This window comes from Pelodiscus sinensis, chromosome 19, assembly GCF_052426305.1.
Source record: "Pelodiscus sinensis isolate ZL-2025 chromosome 19, ASM5242630v1, whole genome shotgun sequence".
Classification (NCBI taxonomy): domain Eukaryota; kingdom Metazoa; phylum Chordata; order Testudines; family Trionychidae; genus Pelodiscus; species Pelodiscus sinensis.
The window spans coordinates 3,492,559-3,510,404 of record NC_143070.1 but is presented as its reverse complement, the minus strand read 5'-3'; the positions used below and the strand labels follow the sequence as shown (position 1 = coordinate 3,510,404).

General features: G+C 45.5%; 1 protein-coding gene across 2 annotated transcripts in view; it reads left to right on the top strand.

Annotated features, from left to right (window-relative positions):
- The first annotated feature begins 1,884 nt into the window (after positions 1-1,884).
- The window catches only part of LOC142823119 (uncharacterized), a 27,475-nt gene continuing 11,513 nt past the window's right edge, over positions 1,885-17,846 (top strand). Inside the window, exons 1-4 of one of the 2 annotated variants that reach the window (XR_016347299.1) lie at positions 1,885-2,220; positions 3,986-4,218; positions 6,343-6,645; positions 11,043-17,572. Coding sequence is in view for 1 of the 2 variants with exons in the window: in XM_089770712.1 (XP_089626838.1) it covers positions 17,506-17,572 (67 nt within the window). In the remaining variant the exon portion in view is untranslated. The remainder of the gene's footprint in view (positions 2,221-3,985; positions 4,219-6,342; positions 6,646-11,042; positions 17,573-17,846) is intronic. The other variant, XM_089770712.1, reaches the window with a different exon arrangement.

The following is a 17,846-nucleotide window of genomic DNA, read 5'->3' as shown; positions in this document are numbered from 1 at the left end:
TTTCGGAAAAAGAGGAAAGAGGAAAAAGCACAGGTGCCCTGATGGCCACTCCATCCATAGCAATCACAGCTTACATGCGAGAGAACGTCCATTCACACTGGATGTGATCTTTTGAAAAAGCAAATCACTTTTTTCATGCACATTTGCAGTATGGAGACATTCTTTTGGAAGGATACTCTTTTCTGAAGATCTCTTCCAAAAAAGGCTTCTTCCAAAAGAAACCTGAAGTCTAGACATGGCCCAGCTCTGGTACAGGTACCGTATATGCGCTAATTCAAGCTATTAGCCAGATAATTGCAAGATGGCTGCTCATCACCTGAGTACAATCCTGCATACCCTCTATGTATGTACTTGTATGACTGGCTGGAACAACATTAGTCCTACTGCTGTTATTTTAATGAAATTGTTCATGTATATATTGCCTAGTTGGGAATCACTCTCCCAGCTGTTGTGTAGACATACCGTAGGAGTATAGGTATGTGTAGATTTACTGCCCACCAACCCAGCACCTGTTAATTAGCTGTACTCACCGCCATAGCCTGGTGCATTATCAGGATGCCAGCAACTGCTGTTGTAGTTTGTATACCTGAAAGAGACCAAAAATGGAGAAATGAAATACACTTTGCGGAAATTCTTCTACTAGGCCAAATCGGAACCCCGTGCTTAGTACTTATTTAAGCCTTATTCAATACCCATTGTACTCAGTGAGTAAAGTTACTCATATGCATTAATGGATTCAAGACTAAGATTCACTGAAACATATTGATCTAAAATCCCCGTGTTTGTTTAGTTCCTCTCACTGTCACATTTAGTGATATAACTTTACTGATATAAAATCTGCTGAGATTTTCCCTCTTCCTTTCTCTAATTATCAAATACTGACCTAAAACCATCCTTGATCCTGTAAGCTCTTGTGTACACAAGGACACTCGGGAAAGTTAATCTGAATTAACTTTCAGAATGGATTATGTAAACCTTATTAAACCCCTGTGTAGATGCTCTTAATCAGAATTAAAATATTCTTAAATCAGTTTAGTTTACTTCACTTCCAAAGTAAAACAAGGCCACTTCAATTTTTGCACTTCAATGTTTTCTTTAATTGTTGTATATTTATTTATCTAAAAGTCCCCCAATTTTGTCTTTTTTCCTGACTATTTAGTGTCAATCTAAAATCCCCTTAGATTGCCTGCATCCTCTCTAATCATTGACGTGTGATGTCAAATCTCTTCAGTGGGGCAGATGGGAGGTTGTCATTTGTCTTGGGAGAACAAAGAACCAGTTGTAAAACCAACCCAAGTCAAATGATGTGAACTGATATGTCTACCCATCTGCCGCCAGGAGATGGCAGCCATTGCACATTGTTAAGCTGAGCTAGCAAACTCCTCCCTGATGGGTCAAGGGGAGGGGATTTCTTTGGTCAAAGAATCGGGGGAGGGGGGTTCTTTTAAAAAACGAGACTAAAATTCTCTAGCCCATAAGATCATACTAGTTGATTCCTTCTGCCCTTAAACGCTCTGATGTACTATACATAAAACAAAACCTCAGAGCTGTGAATGCCTCCGGAATGGAGTTGTTCATAACTCTGAAAGGCTAGTAACTCTGAACAAAACATTATGCTGTACTTTCAAAAGTGTGCAACTGAACAGTGACTTAATACAGCTTTAAAACTTTACTGTGCAGAAGAAAATGCTGCTTTTCCTAGTCTTTTTTTTTAAGTAGTTCACTTTTAACACTGAAAACACAACTAACCACAAATTAGGGTTACCATATTTGAACTTTCAAAAAAGAGGACACCCCTGAGAGGGAGTGTATGTGTCTGCATCAGTATCTACCAACTCACGTTGTATTCATGTCATGACACATTAATACAAAGTGAGTTGGTAGATACTGATACAGATATACTCTTTCTCAGGGTGTTCTCTTTTTTAAAATTCAAATATAGTAACCCTATTACAAACACAGTACTATATTTGTGTTGGGGACGTGTGTGGGTGTGTGCGTGGTTTGGGGTTTTATTTTGTTTTGAGGACTTGTTTCGTTTCGGTGGTTTTTTAGCGTTGCTGTATTTTGGAGGTGGGATTAGTCTCTACTATCAACGTGTTCTTCCGGTTCTTTACAAATGAAGCATATGATTGTAAACAGCTGCTCTACAGGAACTGTTAGGCGAGAGAGAGAGGGTTTTCCAGCCGGCAATTTCCAGACCATGATTCAGCAGCAGGGGTAAGGAAGATCTCCATTTATTGGGAATTGTGGGGGAGAGGGATCTCTAACTAGGGAGGGGCTGAAAGGGAAGACATGGGGCTGGAAGGGGGCATGGGAGGGAGAGGTTACAGGCTTTTCTTCCCATCCTGTTCAGAGACGGCCTCCTACTTGCTTCTGAGACAGCTCCAGCAAAAAATACCCAACCAAAACAAAAACGACAGGAATGAATCACATTTTGGCTGGAAATCAAAATGCATCTAAAGGCACCTGTTACCCACTGCCCTACATCATTTCCTGCTCTTTCCTCTCTATGCTGGTCCCAGCACTGCCTATCCCTGCCCCGATCTTCACAAAATGGTAGGGTGCGGCTGCCTGCTGGGCAGAGGGTGCAGGAACAATGCAGGGGGCTGACAAGGAGCCCATGGGAGCAATTTTAGAAGGGGGAAGAATTGAAGGGGGCAGAGCAGAAGCCCTCTAAGTCCTCCACTGCACAGATCTGATCCCCCTCACTTATTTTCCTGCACTGCTCCGATCTCCACTTTTGCCTAGGTGCAGCAAAATGGGGAGCAGGGAGGGAGTTTGGGATAAGGCTGGAATTCTTTCCACACAGACAGGGGCAGGGTTCTGGGTTCTTCCCCAACTGGGCAGCAGTGAAGAGAACCCCCCTGGAGAGGAATGTTTCCAAGATAGGGCAGTGTTTCCTGTAAATTGTGCACTCGGCTGGCCACTCAGGAGAGATTCAGGTTTCCTCCAAGCTGATTAACAGAGTGCCCAAAGCCATCAGCATTTGTATCCACTGATGGTGCACATCAACACATGCCTTGGCGCACATCACAAAATTTATTCTGCACGCAGATGGGGAAAAAATTAGAGGGAACATTGGATAGTTGATATTTATAGTGTAAGCCATAGATGGCTACATCTTCTGCCTCTCTTTTCCAGAAGTCCTCATTCTGGGGAGTAAATGCTCCTTTTTTCCCTGCTTATGTTTCTGCTCTCTCAGAGCTGCTGAGCAACCAGACATCAAAAAGGCTTTTGATGAATGTCCCTTAATCCTCCAGACAGTTTGTAGATAAACTATGATTTTAGAAACCCAAAGGTCTACTCCTTAGACTGAGTTTTCAAAAACACAGTGTTTGGATCTGGTTCTGTATTTCCATGTTCCTCAACCCTTATCTAACAGCAGCAGAGTGGATCACATAACCCGTGGCACTTCAGCCTGCCTATGAAAAATAAGAGCTGAGAATGAGAGGGCGAGGGAACAGAGAGCCGTTGTCTTTATCTGAAGAAACAAAGGGAGGCATTGAAGCTTAGCCCAAATGCAAAACCCCATGGCTCGCTATTACCAATGCAGCAAGAAAGGGCAAAATTCAAGCAGCAAGACCCTCTCACCACAGCTAGATAGATTTCTATAACAAACTTTTTTTTTTCAGTGAAAAATTTCAGTCGGCGGGTACGTTTCGCGGTGTTGTGTCGAATTCTCCAAATGGTTTCAGCGTAACCTCTCCCTCCCCAAAGAAACAATATTTTTTTTTTGAAAAATGTCCAGACAATGTTCTGATTTCTTTTAATTTAAAAAAGAATGTTTGTTGGGAAACTTGTCTCCATTTTTAATTAAAAGCCAGTAATAATCTTTGTAAATCCCTGAAATAAAAATGAAGTGTTTTGTTCTACCCTTAATCATTGTTTTAAAACTTTTCAGTGAGCCAATTTTTTGGGAGGGAGGGAGCGTTGGGGTTTTCTATTGTTGTTTTGGATCACTCAAAAAGTATTTATTTTCAAGCTTTCAGACACACTAGAGAACCAGAAAATCAGTTATTTGCACAGCTCTGCAGCTGATATTTTTCCCTCTAAAACACTGCAGCACCCATTTCTCTAAGTGAACCATGGCTCCTTGTCTGGTAAAGAGGCAGAGCTTCTGGGTGACCCGTTTGTCGATTAGTTACGTGGGACTCCTCATCCTACTGAGTTCTGGCGTCCACTCCAAGCTGCAGTGTCTGCCTCTTACACTGCCAGGTACAGATTTGCGTTCCTTGGCTCAATCATGTTGCTTTTCCATGTCTGCTGACATCTCCAGACAAAATGCTATAGCTTTTCAATTGGCATAAATTTGCATAAATCAGCACATTTACATATATGTCACCAGGCCTTGCCTGCACAGGGGATTTGTCCCCAGTTATATCTCTCTGTGTAGCTGTACCAGTGTGATACTTAGTGCACGTACACAGACCTGCAGTTTTCACCAGGGGTAAATTCCACTAGTGCAAATTGCCTGCTAGTCTACAATAATATACAGGGGTGCAAGCGAGCTAAGAAAGCGTTTCTCCACCCTCTCTCTCAGCCTTGAAAGGGAGCATTCTTGCGTGTCAAAACAGGGAAGCTATAGGTAAAGGAGGTCTGGGCATCAGTATTCTACATAAGAGAGGGGTCGGGGAGGAGAAAGGTCGTCTTGCTCCAGGCTTGAAGGGAAAAATCTCCCGATGTGAACCTAGTGCAGAAACTCCCTCAACCATGTCTTCCCCTGAGGCTCCGCCCCATGCCCCTCCTCTTTTCCTCAGGCCACACCCACCCCAGCCCACCTCTTCCCCTAAAGCCCCAAGTCTGGTTTGTTTCTTCTCTTGTGGCCCTGCCTCTATTTCCACCTCTTTTCTTGCGGCCCCCACTCTGCTTGCTCTTTTCCCACCTTCCCCATGATGTGTTGCTCTCCTCCTTCCTTGGGCGTTGTCCCTGGATCCTTTCAACCTCCCCTCTCTCCCCAGCTGAGTTGCCTCCCTTCTGGAGCTGGGAGATGAGACGGAGCCTGCTGCTTGCATGCCCATGAGATACAGGTAGGAGGTGGCCTCCACCGAGCAAGGACTGTAAGGACAGAGCCTCCCGCCCCAGCTTGCTGTAGCTGGACGTTTAGTGTCCGGCCTGTACATCTGGCTGGGCACAGCCAGGTCCCCTTCTCAACCAGACTTTCCCATCAAAAAACAAACAACCGACCTTGGACCATTTGGCTGCCATGAACGAGTCGTTGCTTCTGTCATTCTAGACCTGTATGGGTCTATGGAGAGACAGATGGAGAAGCTAGGGATGGCTTTAGCTTGAAGGCCCTGTTCAGGAGTCAGAGGGTCTGTCTACATTACATTCCTCCTTTGAGAGAGGAATGCAAATGGAGACAAACGAAATTGCAAATGAAGCGCGGATTTGAATTTCCCGTGCTTCATTTGCATAATCGTGGCGGGCTGCTTTTCCGAAATACCCTATTTCAAGAAAAAAACTGGAGTTATTTCGAAAAGAAACCCTTCTTTCGAAATAACACTTACTCCTTAAAAAATGAGGTTTAAGGGTTATTTCGAAGGAAGGGTTTCTTTTCGAAATAACCCCGTGCGGACCGCTTTCTTTTTTCTCAAAATACGGTATTTCAGAAAAATGGCCAACCGTGATTATGCAAATGAAGCGCGGGAAATTCAAATCTGCACTTCATCTGTAATTTCGTTTCTCTTCATTTGCATTACTCTCTCAAAGGAGCAATGCAGTGTAGACATACCCATAGAAAGGAGGCATGTGAAAACAGTTTGGATCTGCCCATGTACATTGGAAAATATAGAAGGCATCCAGGCCAGGAAGGGTCAGAAAACTAGTTCCCTAGTGGAAAACCCACGTGGTTGGCATCTCAGTCATTACAGCTTTCCAAGATGACTGGACTGGAACTCGGGTCATATGAGTTCAATGTTTGGCTCTTACACAGACTTCCTAAGTGTCGTTGGTCAAATCCCTCAATGTTTTTTTGTGCCTCGACAGTAGCATTAGGCCAATAATACTTTCCTACCTCCTGTGGCTGTGTTGTGGCATGTCTGTAATGATACGACAAATGAGATGGCGGGAGCAATTTTCAAAAGAATTCAGGTAGCTGCCTTAATCTATTGACGGTTAATAGGAGGACCTGGGTGTTTAACTTCCTATAGGCACCTTTCAAAATCCCAGCTATTAACCCTCTGTGTATGTATACAGTGCCTAGCACAGTGGTGCCTTACTCTCATCTCGGACTGCCTGATGCCACTATAATAATACTAATAACTGATCATTAACAAAGATGAGGATCAGAAGCATGAATAAAAGATGCACATGATTTTTAAACAAAAATTCTTTTCCCAGGTTCTGAGAACTGTCCCACGTTTAACTGTTCTGCAAACAGTGGCTCAAGTGTGCGTATCCCGGTTAGGATACCCAAGGAGAGTGTGTTTGTGTGCAGGGACCAGAACCAGCCTTCTGTGTGCAGCACAATCTTAGGATTAAGATCGGGAACTGAAACCTATTCCAACAGCACTTTTAAAGGACATCTGTCCCTGTCTGAGCAAGGCTTAGATGTTACTATGAGCCAATGGCTGGAAGGAAAATACCAGATTTTAACCTCTCTGGAAGAAAAGTGTTTGGCTCGTGTTGTTCTGACCGTCACAGGTAAGTTCGCTGCAGAAAAGGAATTCACTCTTAAACAAAATTATATATTGTGAGCACAGAGAGAACCTTGAAAACGTATGATGAACTGAGGCAGTAACACCTGCTTGACTCTGTACATAAATCTTAAACATAATTCAGCGGGGGGAACTTCCCCGGTTCCTCTCAATTTTGTCTTAATTCTGAAAGATGGTGATGATGTAAGTCCACTAGAGGTGGCGTAGAAACATTTTCCCCTGTGAAAACATTTTTGATTAAAAAAAAGAAAAGAAAATGTTTGAGTTTTTTTCAAAATTACTTGATGAATTTTCAGTGGTTTTTTCAGCAGCGGCTGAATCTGGACGCCAGTTCTGACTTACATACAGATTCAACTTAAGAACCCCAGGTATCCCCAAGTCAGCTGCTGCTGAAACTGATCAGCGGCTGATTCCAGGAAGGCCAGGGCAGGGGCTTCCTGTAGTCAGCCACTGGTCAGTTTCAGCAGCGGCTGACTTGGGGACGCCTGGGACAGAGCAGCTGGGGTGCTGCCGGGTTGGTCCAGTAGCGCCCAGAGTGGCGCTACGGGACCAACCAGCAGCGCCCCAGCTGCTGTACCACAGGCGTCCCCAGCAAAGCCGCGGAGCACAGGGGCAGCGGGACAGCCCAGACGCGCCATGGCTGTCCTGCTGCCCTCAGGCTCCGCGGCTTTGCTCTGCTTTGCTCCCCGCCCCCCTGGTCTGCAGACCAGGGAGACAGGGAGGAAAGCAGAGCAAAGCCGCGGAGCACGCGGGCAGCGGACAGCCCAGACGCATCTGGGCTGTCCGCTGCCCATGTGCTCCGCCGCTTTGCTTCCTCTCCCTGGTCTGCTGGAGACCAGGGAGACGGCCCCGTTCGTAACTGCGGATCCGACATAAGTCGGATCCGCGTAACTCGGGGACTGCCTGTATCCTGTGCTTCATTAGCATAAACATGTCCGCCGCTTTTTTTCGACACTGAGCTTTGTTGGAAAAAAGCAGCAGTCTGAGGCTGATCTTTCAAAAAATAAACCCTTTGAAAAGATCTCGTGCCAAAAAAATCGGCAGCCGTGTTTATGCTAATGAAACGCGGGATATTTAAATCCCCATTTCATTAGCAATTTCGATGTGCCTAATCTACATCTTTCTGTCAGCAGAGAGGTGTAGTCTAGACACACCCTCAGATATGGCATTGTGTTTTGAGTTCTGCATTCATTCTGCAGCATATCACAATGAATTCCGTTAATCAAGGAATTCAATGTTCTGCCCTCCCGCCTCCCCCCATGCATCTGACGAAGTGGGTCGTTGCCCACAAAAGCTTATGCTCCAATACATCTGTTAGTCTATAAGGACTCCTTGTCGCTTTTGCAGCTCCAGACTAGCACGGCTACCCCTCTGATTCTTGACTCCATTAATCAAAACATTAATCTACTGAATGCCTTTCCCCGGTATCCTTTTAACCACCTAACTCACAATATTCCGGAAAAATTATTAATAGTTTTGATCCACTGCTTTTGCATCTGTTTTTGTTGTGGTGGTAATAGACGTCGATAAATGCCTAGGAAAAATTAAATAAAACCAAAACCAAAGATCCTTAACTACTACAGAGGCTGAGGTCCCCCTAGGTCAGAGTTTCCCAACCTATGGGTTGGGACACAAATATGGGTCGCCATTACATTTAAAAAGGATGGCCAAGTGTCTCCCCAGGTGGTTCGACCCTCCCTCCTCCCCCCGTTTTTGACTTGGCTGGGGTGACCCATATTTGCTTCAGGCAGACTCTCCTCCTCCGCATCTGCTGAGTTAAGATAGTGACTCAGAGCCATGGCAGAGCCCAGGGCTTAAGAGACGTATGTGGAAAGATTCTCTGGAGAGAACAGAGGGTCTCATGATTAAAACATTGGACTGCCACTCAGGAGTACAATGCCACAGACTCCCTGTAGAACCTTGGTCAAATCACTGAATCTTTCTGGGTACAATTTTCCTTGCAAATTTAATGTGAGTGCTTGTAGAGTTAATACTGTTTTCCATACCCCACACTTTCCACATGGGCCATCGTTCCTGTATTAATCCCCAAGACCACTGCTCTCCCTTCCTTCTAATGTTTCCTCTGGACCGACCTCTGCTGTGATACCTTTGAGAAACTGGAGAATTAGTGATAGAGAAAGAGGCAGATGTGGGTAGCTTTCACTTTATTTTTTATAATTATATCTGCGTACAGCTGCTACAGCCTATGACAAGGTCAGGCTTGTGAGCTAGATTATAAGGGGAGAGAGGCAACTCTAAAAAGCAGAAAACTTTCTCCTAATTAGTCTGTTCGGAGCAGGCAAGGCAGCCAGGAACCGCTGGCCAAGGGGCAAAGTGAGAACTGGGGAGGCAGGGCAGTTATTAACCAATTAAGGGCCAGCTGATTTCACTGAGCCTTTTAAAAAAAGTCTTCCCCTCCCATTTTTTTTTTCAGTTTATTCTCTACACTACAGACTAACTCAGCTACCGCTTGAAGCTTTTGATTGGGTTAGTTGACCAGAGAGTGGCTTCATCATTAGACACTACCTAGTCTAGGCGGCAAAGAAATAACGGGGGAAAATAAAATTAGAAAAAAAGTCAAGAGTAAAAGTGACAGGTTTTTTTTAAAGCCGAGAGTAACTAACATGGGAGCAGCTAACCAAGGGATGTGGTTGATTCTTCAGTGCTTCAAGCCTACAGGACGCAGGCTAAACTGACCACGAGCGATTGGCCGCAGGGAGCCATCTTAAGCTCAAATTGTGGCCAGTGCAAAAATAAGAGAGGGCTGAAGGACAAAAGAGGTGCTGCATTTTCTCCCCATCATCAACAACAATAGATGCAACCCAACCTTGGCTTCCTGCAACTTTAAATCAAGCCAGCTGAGCTATGTTGGTACATCAGAGACCGCATGCACTGAGCTCCTTCCGCAGAAAAGCAAGAAGAACGTGCCTTACAAAAATACAGCCACCCCATCAGGCTGCTCTAGGGGGACAAACATCCTTCCCCTTACTCTGGGCAGACTACAATTATCATCTTGCTTGCACATAATAAGAATATCTAGCTTTTGCCCAGTGCTTTTGGTGAGTAGATCTAGATCTAAATTGCAGCATAGAGAGGAGAAGTGCCCCGAGTCACTCGGTAGGCCTGGGTACTGGCCTAGGGCTCTGTCTCCTGTCGAACCGGGTGAAATTCTCTCTCCTGTGCTGTGTGGGAGATCAGGCTCAGTAGGCAGCTAATTGCGGGCCGTGAGTCATTTTGCTGACTCTGACTATCCACAGAGAACGACCCCCTGCAGGTATCAGTGGCTGCAGATCTCTGTTCCCGGCCAATGGGAGCTGTGGAGGTGGCCTCCAGCCAATAGGAGCTGTAGAGGCTGACCAATGGCTGGCTGCCACTTCCCACAGCCCCTATTGGCCAGGAACAGAGAGCCGTGGCCACTGGGAACTGCAGGAGGTGGTGCCTGTGGACGGTCAGCGTCAGCAAAACGTCTCATGGCCTGCAGTCAGCACATCCTAATCAGCTGCAGATTGGCCACTGCTGGTCTAGATCAGGGGTGGTCAACCCATTTAACAGAGAGAGCCGAAAGAGCAGTGGAAATTGTTTTTGAAAAGATGGACCAGAACTGCCAAGAAAAAAAAGCACCCCCCAGAACAAAACTGTTGAGCAAAACAAACAAACAAAAAAATTAAATAAGGAGGCTGCCCCTTTAAGACGGCCACCATCTTAGGAACCATTTTTTAAACCTCGCAACTCCAACCTGATAAGCACAGAGAAGCCAGGGAGGAGCCAGCGGAGGGCGGAGGCCATGGGGGTGGGGGGCAGACGCAGGAGCAGCTTCACGAGCTGCACTTTTGGGGGGCAAGAGCCTCATGAGACTCACGAGCCACAGGTTGGCCACGGCTGGTGTAGATGATCATAGCTGTCCAAGCGGGCTTTCATTTAGGAGTGTGAGGCTAGGTCTACCCTACAAAGAAAAGTCAGAAAAAGAGACGCAACCCGCAATTTGCGTTCGTTTTCCCGATTTTCTTCCATAAGAGGCTTTGTCCGAAATTTGGCCTGACATGGGAAAAACCACCTCTTGTGACAGTGCCCTTCTTCCTCATACAATGAGAATTTCCGGGATGGTGAAAGAACGTGTCTGCTGTTTCGGAAATTGTTCCAAAAACACAGACACGTTCCTTGGACGTAGCATAGCTTTTCCGGGAAACCCTGCAGTCTAGACATAGCCTTACTGTGGTATGTGTTTGTATCGCATCCCTCGCCACAGACCCCTGACCTCTGCTTGTTCCTGTAACATAACAGCCATGTGTTTCCATTTCATTCAATGTTCCAGGAGCCTGCAAAGGGCAAGGTGCTTTCGCCCCGTCATATTCTTACGATAACCGTTCTTCTCTCTTGTTTCAGACTCTGGGCCGCAAAACTGGAGCCTCGCAGTCGGGAGACTGGTAGCCGCATGTGCTCTTTTGCTCATGGGCCTTGACAATTAAAATTGGCTTATGGCTCGCAAAAGCCTGCTCCTCGGAAGAAAACGAATATCGGCAGGAGACAAGAAAATACTTTAATGATTGAGAACGCAATGCCAAATGTAACTGTCATGTTCTATGCCGCAGCCTCTCCATGTGTGTGCCCATGTCCATAAGGTAGCCATAGACAAAGTAGTGAAAGTAACGTAACATTTCTTACAGGGACTGCCCTATTGCAACCCGGGTCCCTGCCAGCACTTTACATAGCTGGCCTTTGTCACAGCTCAGCTAGCGCTTGCCGGAGCTGCACCCCAGGGCATCCCTGCATACTTTCCCCTCGTATATATAGCACCCACACGCACAACTTCACCATAACTATATGCAGTGTTGTCCCAGGGACATCCAGAGCAAACCCCACAAATTTCAGAGAGATGGAGATATAAAAAAGTTCCTATTTATTTTTTTTAATCGTAATATAAGTTAATATGTTATTATAAATCTAATAAACATTTTAAAATTCCTAATGTAATATCATATATTTTAGAGAGTCAACGCATCTGTCGGTCGGTTCATGAATCTGTCCATCTGTCTATGAGTCAGTGTGTTCAAGAACTCCTCCAAAATTGGATGATCAAATTTGGTAGCCCGCTTCCTCTTACCCTAGCTTAAAGCAAGGTCAGGGGCTGATTGTGCCAGGCCAATGGAAAGTGCTGGGAATGGGACTGTTTTCCATGATGTGGAAAGAGAGGGAGCTGAGAGCAGGGACTGTTATACTGCAGAGTGACCATAGGGGAGTAGTCACATGAGGAAGAGTGAACACCCTACTCAAACCCCTCCCCTCCGGCCCTTGGCTGCAGCCCTGGGAGGAGACACTGGCTGGGCATCATAGGCCAGGACCCCCAGGAAAAGTCACCATCTCGGCCGCGGGCAGCCCTGTTGAGCCCCCCCCCCCCTAGATTTCCCGGCTCCCTGGCCTTAGCTCCCTACCCCTACACTGAATCCTACACTTCCATCTCTGAACCATCCTACACTCCCAACCCTTGTCCTGATTCCTGCACCTCCCACTCCTCCAGCCCCCTGCCCTGCGCCCACACATCCCCAAACACCTGCCTTGACTCCTGCACCCCTCCCCAGCTCCCTACCTGAGGAATGACAGGTACATTTCCTAGGATAATACAACCCTCCATCTCCCTCCATCTCTTGCATTGTAGGTGAACTCTATTTATGTATCTCAGGAAGTCTGTTTCTGAATTTACTCTGACTGATCCTTTGTCATTAAACATTCACTTTAGAGTTTTTTTTGGAAAGTGACAAAGATCAAGACCTCATCTCATTTCACCCATCCACACCCTTTGACGAGGTGAGGGGCACAAAATGGTCACAGGGCACCTTCCCATTATAAGCCTGATAATTTTCCCCACGACTTCTCCATAACTATATTTTGCATGCCCTGTGTTGTCCCCGGCTGTAACTTTTATGAGAAATTCAGTGCAAATCCCACACATTTTAGAGAGACAGAAGTTTAAAAATGCCCCGATTCATTTTGGTTTCAATTCCTAATGCTTTTGGGCTCATCCTAGCTCCTAAATAGCTTCTTCACCTCTGCATTTCAGAACTCACTTTACTCTCTGGGCTTTGAATAGAAGTGCCTTTTGTGTGTGGTCTTGTTTATATAGCTGCTGCTTGTAAAGCGCTTTTAATGTGAATACAAAAGATGTCCTAATAATGGAATAATGAGGATTATGAATCTAAAGAGATGGAAGGTTCTTTTTACCCAGATCATAAGAACCTAAAAATGGCCATGTGGAATCATTCCAAAGATCCTTAGAACTGGTTAGGCTAGTGACCTAGTAGCCATATAGCTAAGATGTAGCTTTAGGCAAAGCATCGTGTCTGAGACTATGTCTACACTACGAGTTTTCTTGGCAAAAAATATGCAAATGAGGCATGAGTCATTGTCTCATTTGCATATTTCTGCCACTCCGTTTTTTCGTTAGGGGTGTTTGCGCAAAACCAATCAGTGTGGATGTTTTATTTTTGTGGAAAAAAGGTTTTTTCCACAAGATCCTTATGCCCCCCAAAAAGGAGGTATACCGATCTAGCAGAAAAAGGGTTTTTGGCGCAAAAAGGAAACGTCCACACTGCTTGTTTTTGCACAAAAACCCCTAGTGCAAAAATGGATCACGAGAAAATACGCAAATGAGATTGCGACTCATGCAAATGAGTCTCTCATTAGCACATTTTTTGTTGAGAAAACTCGTAGTGTAGACGTAGTCTCAGTGTACTTTACTAGCTACTCTTTCTGGGTATGTCTACACTACCACCCTAGTTCGAACTAGGGTGGTTAATGTAATCATACGAACTTGCAAATGAAGCCCGGGATTTGAATTTCCCGGGCTTCATTTGCATGTTGCCGGGTGCCGCCATTTTTAAATGTCCACTAGTGCGGACTCCGTGCCCGTGGTTACACGAGGCACGAACTAGATAGTTCGGACTAGGATTCCTTTTCCGAACTATCGTTACACCTCGAGGTATCCTAGTCCGAACTATCTAGTTCGTGCCTCGTGTAGCCGCGGGCACAGAGTCCGCACTAGGGTGGTAGTGTAGACATACCCTCTGAGAGCAGAAAGGACTTTTACCTTCCCATTGGTTAAGGTGCACCAGCCAGAATAATTTGTCCAAAGCTGATGTCAAGGCAGGGATAAAATGTTATAATTTTGTTTTAAGTTTTAACATTGGTATTGTGAAATAAGTAACGGGGTTTGTTTGTTTTTTAGTTGTTTGTTGATGTCCTTGTTCGAATGTGCCTATTGCTTCTCTGTTACAAAGAAATTGACCTTGTTATGTGTGAGTGTAGCTATGTCTAGACTGCAGGCTTCTTTTGGAAGAAGCTTTTCCGGAAGAGATCTTCTGATAAACCTTCCGAAAGAGAGCGTTCACACTGCCAAAGCACATTGAAAAATCGATCTGCTTTTTCAAAAGAGAGCGTCCACACTGAATGGATGCTATCTCGCATTTCAGCTGTGATTATTATGGACGGAGTGGCCACCAGGCACCTGTGCTTTTTCCTCTTTCCTTTTGTTTCAAAAGAGCTCTCTCTTCCCCATCCACGCATGCATTTTTCTGAAAGAGCTCTTTCGCAAAAAGGCTTCTTCCTTATAGAAAGAGGTTTACCAGTGTCAGAAAAAACTCTCTGTTCTTTTAATTTTTTCCCTAAAGAACGCGATTGCAGTGTGGACGTCAATGAAGTATTTTTCAGAAAAACAGCCCTTTTTCCAAAAAAGCTCTGTAGTGTAGACCAATGTTTCCCAAATGGTGTTCTGCGAAATGAAAATAAGGGTTCCGTGAGAAAATTCCATTACAATAACATTTTATGATTTAAAAAATAATAATTAATATTATGTGATTTTTGTTTTTAAATATGTGCAATTAAACTAAGTGTTGCTCTCATGACCTTGTTTAGCATTTGTTTATTAGTATCTTTACTTATCTGTGGTCTACTTTTTCAGCTCCATACATTAGCCTGTTATTAGGGGTTCCACAAAATTCTTTCGAGTTTAAAAGGGTTCCATGGCCAAATAAAGTTGGGGGAAACTTCTGTAAACATACCTAGAGTGAAGAATGTGTGAAAGAAAAGTGCAATGGCTACTGGGCCAAAGGCTCTAGGAGGGGGGTTGCCAACCTGTTACAGAAGAAGAGACAAAATAGTGGTGGATACAACGCAAAGAGCTGACGGAAAAAAATTGTCGAGGAAAAAAAGAGCCCCGGCCACCACGTTTGGTTGAGAAAAAAAAAGGCTTTGCCCTTTTAAGAGCAGAACAGACCTGGCCCTTTTAAGGCAGCTATTTTGAAGTCTGCATGGGATGCCGCTACCCCAGTTCTGTTTCTTTCAGAGGGGGCGGAGGAGTGTCGGCAAGAGCTGCGAGCTGGGGGTGTAGGAGCCGCATGTTGCTCGTGAGCTGTGGGTTGGCCACCCCTGCTCTAGGAAGAAGCTGAGAACAGACGTAAAGATGCCAAAGATGGCTGTATATCCCTATCGAGATGTAAGCAGTGGGCAAATTGAGGGCTCTGAAAAGAGGCCAGCATTTCTCAGTTGGGACCAAATATTTGTGAGCGAAACCAGCTTAGCATGGCAGGACAAAGAAGGTAAGGAGCAAGAGAAACAACCGGAGGTAACACACATCCTTCAGAAAAATAGCCTGAAGATGCAAACCCCACCGAACCTGATGGGAAAGAACTATTATAGAAGGAAAACTGTTTTGCTTTAAGAGCAGGGACATCACAACATCCTGAAGCAAGGAGTTCCACAGGTTGGCGGTGCGTTGTGAGAACAAAACCTTCCTTTTCTTTATTTTAAATCTTCTGCCTATTAATTTCATTTAGTGACTCCTAGTCCTTGTGTTATGAGGAGTAAATAACACTTCCTTGTTTACTTTTGCTACACCATTCACAGTTGTGTAGACCTCTCTCTTAGTCGTCTTTTTTCCTCGCTGAAGAGTCTCAGTCTTGTTAAGCTCTCCTCATTCCCCTCGTCACTGATCCTTGCAAACAAATGTTACAGGTGTGGGTGTTGTTTTCCAGCAACTGACGAGTGCGGGAGTCAGAATGTTTATTTAGAAAGCTCGTTAAAGAGCTAGAACCTCAGCGGGGTAGATAAGCAAGAGCAAAGGGAACAGAACAGATGTGACTAGTGGGGAGGAACTCGGGGGGGAAGCACGGGCCACGTGACCACTCTCCACATGACCTCCTCCTCCCCAGAGATAAGGTTGTTTATGGAACATTAGTTATAACACCTGTGACAGACCCGAGGCAGCTGGCTACAATAGTTTGGAGGAGGGCAGACATCCTGGGAGCTGGGTGAATGGTTTTCGGTTTCCTGAGTGAACTGCCAGAGACTGCGGCCTCGTAATCAAGGAAAATGGGCACCGGAGGTTAGTTAAAAGCTTGCCTGAAGCCATAGGCAATTCGAGCACCTGCAGCCATGTAAGGCCTGCTGGGCTATTTAAAAAGGAAGAAGGAAGCAGAAGAGTGAAGGACTGAGAGGAGGAAGTATATTGCTGGGTACCGCAAAAAGGGAGGAGTGATTGGGCTGAAGTAGGACAGATTCGCTCAGGTACCAGAGAGAAGGTGGTAGGGGAGAATTTGGGGAGCTAGCCCAGGGAAAAGGCTGCTGTATGGAGACTAGGGGAAACCCCCCTCTCAATTGCGGCTACTGAGGGTGCTTGTGCCTAGAACCCAACTCAAGTTCCTCCCAACCTTCCCCACCCCACTAAAATGTCTGCGCCTGCAAAGGGAGGCCAGGGTTAAGGAAGGGTTTCACCTCAACCCTTTGGCTACGTCTACATTGGCATGATCTTGCACAAATACTCTTTAACGCAAGAGTTCTACACTGGCATGTGCCTTTGCGCAAGAGACGTGCTTTTGCGCAAGAGCATCCATGCCAGTGTAGACATGCTCTTGTGTAAGAAATCTCCGTTGGCCATTTTAGCCATTGGGCTTTCTTGCACAAGAAATTCATGTTGCCTGTCAACACTGGCCTCTTGCGCAAGAACCATTGCACAAGAGGGCTTATTCCTGAGTGGGAGCATCATAGTTCTTGCACAAGAAGCCCTGATTTCACACATTAGAACGTCAGTGTTCTTGTGCAAGAACTCCCCGCCCGTGTAGACAGGCAGCATGTTTCTGCACACAAGCGGGCGCTTTTGCACAAAGTCATGCCAATGTAGACACAGCCCACGACTTTGCTGAAGATGAGGGTGGCTCTTTGAGCTGTGACTCTGGCCTCTAGAAAAGTTAAGTGGTAGTGGGGAGGACCACAGCAAGCCTCTGCGCCTTATAATACCCCCCTAGAAGCACAGGACCAAGAGGGCATTGCTGGAGCTTTGCTGCACACCCTGCATCTTCAATTTTAAAACACAGGGTTATCCCACCTCAGTGGGGAGTGATAGCTCAGTGGTTTGAGTATTAGCCTCCTTCCACCAAAAGTTGTGAGTTCAATCCTTGAGGGAGGAGCCATCCGGGGCAAATCTGTCAGGGATGGTACTGGGTCCTGCTATGAGGGTAGGGGAGTAGACTTGATGACCTCTCAAGGTCCCTTCCAGTGCTAGGTGTAGCACCATATATTAACCTAGTCCAGTGTTTCTTTCTGAATTTCAAAGCTCTGGTTGATTGAAGGTGCATTTTTAAACGACTCTCGTATGTAAATAACCTTTCGGTCTTCACGGTTGTAAGTTTCTGTTCCTAAAGAAAATATGCAAAGCAAGCCTGCCCAAAATGGGGAATAGCAGCAGGAAGTGTTTCTGGCGTCCAGCACTTCCTGATTTGAATGTATCTGTTGTTTAGGCGTGTGCATAATTGGAAGGGTGCCACGTTTCCCAGAACATCATTTGCTGCTGCTTCAGAACATGGCTGGAGAAGTATTCTATGCTGATTTGAAATTCTCAGATTTTGGACCACCTTCTCAGCACAGGAGTAAGTGGGCTTTATTTCTTATTAAGTAAGTGGCTTCCCTTATTCCTTGTGACTGCTAGGAGTACCAGGGCCAACTGGAGCCTCTCTCAGCCTTCAATTTAGTGGGTCTTACCTAGACCCACTAAATCGAATGTCCAAAGATTGATGTCAAACTATGGGGATTGCTCTTTTTCAGGTGGAGGTTCTGTTTTTCCAGAGTATTTGTACTATTGGCTGGACTAGACAAAGTATTGAATCTAGCTGGGCACCCCATTCATTTGCGGCGAGTGCATGC